This window comes from Panicum virgatum, chromosome 5K (assembly GCF_016808335.1).
Source record: "Panicum virgatum strain AP13 chromosome 5K, P.virgatum_v5, whole genome shotgun sequence".
In the NCBI taxonomy this organism is placed as follows: Eukaryota; Viridiplantae; Streptophyta; class Magnoliopsida; order Poales; family Poaceae; genus Panicum; species Panicum virgatum.
In genome coordinates this window covers 30,894,620-30,900,792 of record NC_053140.1, presented here as the reverse complement: position 1 = coordinate 30,900,792, position 6,173 = coordinate 30,894,620, and the positions used below count along the sequence as shown (strand labels likewise).

Genomic DNA, 6,173 nt, shown 5'->3' with positions numbered 1-6,173 from the left:
ATAAATGTGTTATCAGCCTCCTGGGACTGATATTTGTATCACATTTAGTCTCTACTTATGTGGGGACGCTTCACAAGTCTTGGAATTAATTTCTACGGAGATCTTTGTGACAAATATGTAGCAGTTTAGTCATAGGCTTTGCTTGTAAACTGCTTCTGTGTATCGCTTGGGAAATTTGTTCTGTGCATTTGTAATAAGGCTATCAAAAACGAAACTAAAATAAAGAATTGCAGGGCATGTTTGAATCCATTAGCACTAAAAATTAGTAGCTAAGATTAGTACTAGTGGATTGAAATAGACCTGCTAATAAACCCGCTAATTATTAATTAGCAGCTAGGGGCTGCTGACTATTAGTTCCATTAGCTGGTTTGGATTGCTAATAGCTGCTGGGCAACGGATTATGTGCAAACCAACCTCTCCGTGCAAACTGTACAAACTCTAATATGGGCCACAGGATGTTGATCCAATGAGCCGTATAATGTTGCAAATCACCCCTCCCACTCCCTCCCCTAATCATTTTTGCAAATCCCCCCTCTCACTCCCTCTTTGCACGGCCCATTGAATCAACATCATATAGCCTAGATTAGAGTTTGTTCATGGATTGCACGGAGAGATTGGTTTGCACCTGGTCCGTTGCCTGCTAGATGCTAATACTTCATATGCAACTTGAACTCCATATCCAACCACCTATTATAGCACTTAGCAGGTGGACCGAACCAGCCTCTAGAAAGTACCATGCATATTTCTTTGTTCTTTCGCGTAGCGGGCTGTGTCCTCCTGCCGTGCCGCGACGAACATCCGCTCGTTGAACAATTAGCACGCAGAAAGTAATTAACACGGCAATGTTCAAGCCCTTCAAACGGGCCAGGAAGCCGCGTGCCGCGAGGTCAGGTCAGCAGTCAGCAGCCACTGGAATTCCACGAGCCCAGCCCAATCAGCAGGCAGTCAGCAGTCAGCAGTCTGGTCAGCAACACTGACGTGCATGCTTGGAACCTCCTTACAGACGTTGACGGACGGACGCCTCCGTCAATCGTATGCAAAGCGTGTAGCCGTATCAGCCACGGCTTATAACGAACGGTAGGGCATAAAATATGTTCCCAGAAGAAGAAGAAAAAACCGTGAAAACTAGCTAGTATCTAGTTTCCGCTTATAAATAGTTGCAACAAAATCTCGTCCTTTGGGACACACTACTGCTCAATGTGCTGCGGGATTCAGTCTGTGATGAGCAATCTGGCTTCCTAGCTAGCGGCTACCGAAGATGGCAAAGCAAGCTGTCGTTCCCGTGGTTGCACTGGCATTGCTTCTCGGAGCACTTGCAACCATTCCTGCAGGTCCGTATGTACCTCGATGTCTGTTACAATATAATCCACCGTCGTATTATGCATTGAGCTGAATATGTAAGTAGTACCACGTACGCCCAGTACAGGCGTACGGTCCATCGGCGTGTGCTACGGCATGAACGGCGACGACCTGCCGTCGGCGAGCGACGTGGTCCAGCTGTACAAGGACAACGGCATCGACTCCATGCGCATCTACTCGCCGGACACCGACGTGCTCCAGGCGCTGAGCGGCTCGGACATCGCCGTCACCGTGGGCGTCCCGAACGCGGACGTGGGCGCCATCGCGTCCCACCCCTCGGCCGCCGCCGCCTGGGTCCAGACCTACGTCCTGGCCTTCCCCGCCGTCCAGTTCCGCTACATCGCCGTCGGGAACGAGGTGGTCGGCGCGGGAACGGAGAGCGTCCTGCCCGCCATGCGCAACCTCGACCGCGCACTCTCCGCGGCCGGCCTCGCCGACGACATCAAGGTGTCCACGGCGGTGACCCTGGACGTGGTCGGCACAAGCTTCCCGCCCTCCGCGGGCAGCTTCCTTGAGGAGGGCTACATGACGCACGTCGCGCAGTACCTGCAGAGCACCGGCGCGCCGCTCCTGGCCAACGTGTACCCCTACTACTCCTACGTCAGCAACCCCGGCCAGATCGATATCAACTACGCGCTCTTCAACTGGCGTAGTAGCAACGTGCTTGACGGCAACAACACCTACCTGAACTTGTTCGATGCGATGGTCGACTGCTTCTACTCGGCGCTGGAGAACGCCGGAGCCGGGAACGTCACCGTCGTCGTGTCGGAGAGCGGGTGGCCGTCGGCCGGGAGCAAGGCGGCCAACGCGAGCAACTCGCGGACCTACAGCCAGAACCTGATCAACCACGTCGCGCAGGGCACGCCGAAGCGCCCCGGGGTCATCGAGGCCTACATATACGCCACGTTCAACGAGGACCACAAGCTTGCAGACGATGAGACGCGGCGGCACTTCGGCTTGTTCAACAAGGACAGATCCCTCGCGTACCCCATCGATTTCGTCAGTCCAAAACAGGATCGATCTCGTCCCTTCGGTGTTCCATAATTGTTGTGCACTTTTGTGAGAATAATTCCTGCAAAGGGACGAGTTTCCCGCAAGTTAAACTTGCAGTGTTTCTTACAACAGTGGTAATTTTCTCACTTTATGTGGCTACAAGTGTTCGCATAGATATACGTGGAAATTTGTTCACGGCGTAGGACACACAACAAACCTGGGACTAGGAGATCTGCTTAACTCCAGTGCAGGATCTGTCAATTTTGGGATCTAAGCCATGCCAGCCAATTTGACCTGTATTGACAAGAAAAAAGATAATCAGTAATTTAAGGTGGAAGATGTCAGTTTGTATCCAGATAGTTCCATGAGTCCATCTGCTATAAAGCCGATGAAGCAATCTTGGCTGTGAAGCCGATATGCAATGATTTCTCTACTCCTAAAAAAAATACCAAAGGCATCGTCCACCACTACGCTTCATCATCGGTCAGACACTGGGCGCTGTGGCACCCTGTGTCCCAGTGTAACAAGAATGTGAAAATTTTATTGGAATAAAGTGTCTTTGGAATGAAGTTTCAAATTTTATTCACATGAAATAACAGCTTGGTTTAAAGTTTTATGTGAATAAAGGTTTGGGAGTAAAAGAGGGCAAGTTATTAATTCTTTTTCAAGGAATTAATTCTTAAATCTTGGAGTTATAGGGAATAAGTGGAGATAGCTAATTAGCTAAAAGCTAATTATGTTATTAAGTGAAAAATTCCCAAAATTGAAGTCAGGCTCAAATGAGTTAGATGAAGGTCAAAATGGAAATTATTGGAGTTAAGGATGCTATAGTTCAAATTTGGACCAAATCCGAATTTGTTTGATCCCTCAAATTTGAAATTCAACTCCTTGGAATTTAGTCTCTATGACAAGTGGGCCCCCCTGGACAGCAACATCTATTTCTCTTTCTTTCCTGCGGTCCAACCCAGCAAGCCGCAGACCCAGCTCGGTTTCTTCCTCTCTCTGGAGCTGAGCCACAAGCCAAGCCGAGCTCCTCTCTTTCTTTTTCTCTTGTTTTAGCTGAGCAGAGCCGCGAGCCAACCAAGCCGAGCCTTTCTTTTCTCTGTCTGATCGAGCCGGGCCGTCTTATCTGTCTCTGGAGCCGATCTGAGTCGATCTTCAAAACGAGTCAAGCTGAGTTACGAGCCGAGCCGGTTTCCTTCCTTCTCCTCTGTCCTGGCTGCCGTTCAGCGCGGAGCCGCCAGAGTCGCTCGGCGCCGTACACTGCCGGCGCCGGTTTCCTTCGCATCGAAGGACGCGCATGGGCCCCACTGGACACGTAGCATCCCCACGCGTCGCTACGCATGTGCGGGGCCCCGTAAAAAGGGCACGCGCCCCAGGCAGATGTCGCCGCCTGGCGCTGCTCGTCGGTGACTCAGCCCCGCCGCCGGCCGGCTATAAAAGGAAGGGAAGGGAGGAGAGAATAGGCGCGGCGAGCTCTCCGCTTGGTCTCAGCCAAGCCAGTCCTGGAGGGAGGTCCGTGGTGGTTCGCGAGGGAAGAGGGACGAAGAAGAGCGCCGATGAGCTCTGTTCTTGGATCAGCTCCGCCTTCCTCTGAAATTCATCCAACTCTGATCATTGGAGTTCGATTACTCGCTCCAGGAGTTATCTCGGAGGTATAACAAGCCGTCCAGAGTCTCGCGCAGCTGTCTGGAGCGCCAGCGCGCTGCTGCGAGTCGCGCCGCCCGCCGCCGTCGTCGTTTCCGGCCAGGTCGCACGGTGAGAGCCTACTTCCGGTTCGTTTTTCCATAGATCCATGTGTGTTCTAGCATCTCTGGATCACCACGATGCACATGGTGGCGTTCGTTTTGTCAGTCATTGCTTGGTTGGACGGGAACGTGGGTTCGCCGCCGAAGTGACCGCCATTGTCCAGATCTGAGTTCGTCGGTCGTTCTGGTTGCTGTAGAGCTCCGTTGGTCGCGACGGTGTTCTGGACTCAGAATCTCTTCTCGAACAGAAACGGTATGATAAGTTGCTCCCATAGATCTCTCGTTTAGCGGGAACGCGATCATGAACTGTCGGCCTTGAGTTTGGAAAGTGAACTGGAGTTCATATTCGTGGTTTGATTCTTGTCCCATGGGTTCAGAGGGTAATGCTGAGTTGAGCAGTGGGTATTTTGGATGCTTTGGACGCCATCTAGAAGAAAGAGGCAAAGTTTTAGTTGTTCACTAATTAAAGTTTTTGAAATGGACCTTTTCTCTTGGTTAATCTTCTAAAAATCATAGCAAATCACTGGGGGTCATAAAATTTAGAAACTTGTTTTGTTCTACTCTCTGCAGTGCCTAGTATTAGAGTTTTCATCTGTTCTTGCTTAGTTGCTTGTTGTTTTTATGGTATTTAAGCATGTTAGTTTCTAGATCTTAGGCAATGCTGCTCTATATCTTCCTTTTTCATGCATGTTTAGTATTTTTGTATGAAAGTGAATGTGTTTATATGTCTCTGGTGAATGTTTGAGCATTTATTGTCGAACAGATTATTTTTAATGGTTTTTCTTGCCATTCCAGCAAGTTAAATACATTAAAAATATTTCTGTTGGTAGAAAATTCTCATAAATTCACAGTAAATATGTTTTTATGTTTAGAACATGAATATAAATTTTTTTTGCAAGTTTAGTTGCTTAGACTTGCTCGAATGTTATTTCCTAGTTTTCTTGTTGTAAAATAAATGCTTAAAATATGTTTTTGCATGCTGTTAATAATTTTCTTAGCTTGCTGATGTTCTCTAGTACAAGTTCTGTGTAGGTTCTGTATAGGGTTTATATATAAGTTATGCCTCTATAAAATATTGTTTTTGTTGAGATAATGGAACTAATCTTCCTTTTGGAAGATCTGTTTCATCATCTTCCTGTTATACTCTTTCCTCTTTCAAAGCTATGTTCTTATGAAACTCTTCATCTAAGTTTCTCAGTCAATGACTACACTGTGATAAAATCTTAAATAATAAATCCCATCCATGCATTGCATATAGAATCACGTGAGCCAGAGGAGCCTGCAGTTGCTAAGGAGGAGTTATAAGAGGACTTCGATCAAGAAGAGTTGGGTGCTGGGGTTTTCTCTGAAGAAGGGGATTCTGAGTGGGCTGACTTTGTTGACCAGCTAGGTCACACTTCCTGAGGCAAGCAGCTATATACACAGCCCTATTTTCATAAATGCACTTTATTATCTTGTTATCTGAATGTTACGTTTAGGAGTTGTTTGAAACCCCTACCATAATCACTACCTTTCCCAGAGTCCTTACTAGGCACGTAGGCCGTTAGACTTGATATGCTTATTAATGCTCGGTTGCCAGTAGAAGACGAGTGATGAAACATCGCTCGCGAGATCTAGGTTCTGTGAAATAGTTCCCATGATAACGATGGGGATGTTGTATTTCTTAATAACTTGATGGGGTATTTCCCGTCTGGGCGGGGGCTTCATGGTTCCTGTTATGGTAGACCCGCCTTGGCTGAAGGGTTAGTGGGATGGCCCCTGTAACAAGTTCAAGTTGTGTACTGATCACTTGTGGGCACCATAAGCTGATGTAGCTGATTCCACTTTGTTTGGACTACATCGCAGCCACCTTGCGAGAAGGGATGCCAATAGACCGGAGGGCCTGTGGGCGGATGCCTGGTTGAGGCTAGAGTTGATCGAGGGTGGGTGCTCGGTCCACGCATTGCAGCGATGACGCGAAAGGTTGTTGCGTACAGTCGAACGGTGCGTACAACGTCGTCGATCCTAGTAATCCCTCACGTCGACAAGTGTGCGGCTTAGTAGGGGCGTACGTAGCTGGTGATCAGGTTGTTC

At 48.5% G+C, this 6,173-nt stretch overlaps 1 protein-coding gene and 1 long non-coding RNA gene across 2 annotated transcripts; both read left to right on the top strand.

Moving 5' to 3' along the window:
- The first annotated feature begins 1,135 nt into the window (after positions 1 to 1,135).
- Positions 1,136 to 2,707, top strand: LOC120710629 (glucan endo-1,3-beta-glucosidase, acidic isoform-like). The gene is made up of 2 exons (XM_039996258.1): positions 1,136 to 1,331; positions 1,427 to 2,707. Exons 1-2 carry the CDS (start codon positions 1,259 to 1,261, stop codon positions 2,401 to 2,403), a joined length of 1,050 nt encoding a protein of 349 aa, XP_039852192.1. The 5' UTR covers positions 1,136 to 1,258; the 3' UTR covers positions 2,404 to 2,707.
- A 1,126-nt stretch (positions 2,708 to 3,833) lies between these two features.
- LOC120710628 lies at positions 3,834 to 5,789 on the top strand. The gene is made up of 3 exons (XR_005689956.1): positions 3,834 to 4,110; positions 4,207 to 4,353; positions 5,359 to 5,789. It is a non-coding gene; the product is annotated as an uncharacterized LOC120710628 (long non-coding RNA).
- Positions 5,790 to 6,173: the final 384 nt, after the last annotated feature.

What these genes read in the sequence shown, in the direction of transcription:
- LOC120710629 (XM_039996258.1), top strand. Translation starts at nt 1,259, where the DNA reads ATGGCAAAGCAAGCTGTCGTTCCCGTGGTTGCACTGGCATTGCTTCTC. An exon ending in ACTTGCAACCATTCCTGCAG is followed by an intron (nt 1,332 to 1,426) that starts GTCCGTATGTAC and finishes CGCCCAGTACAG; the next exon opens with GCGTACGGTCCATCGGCGTG.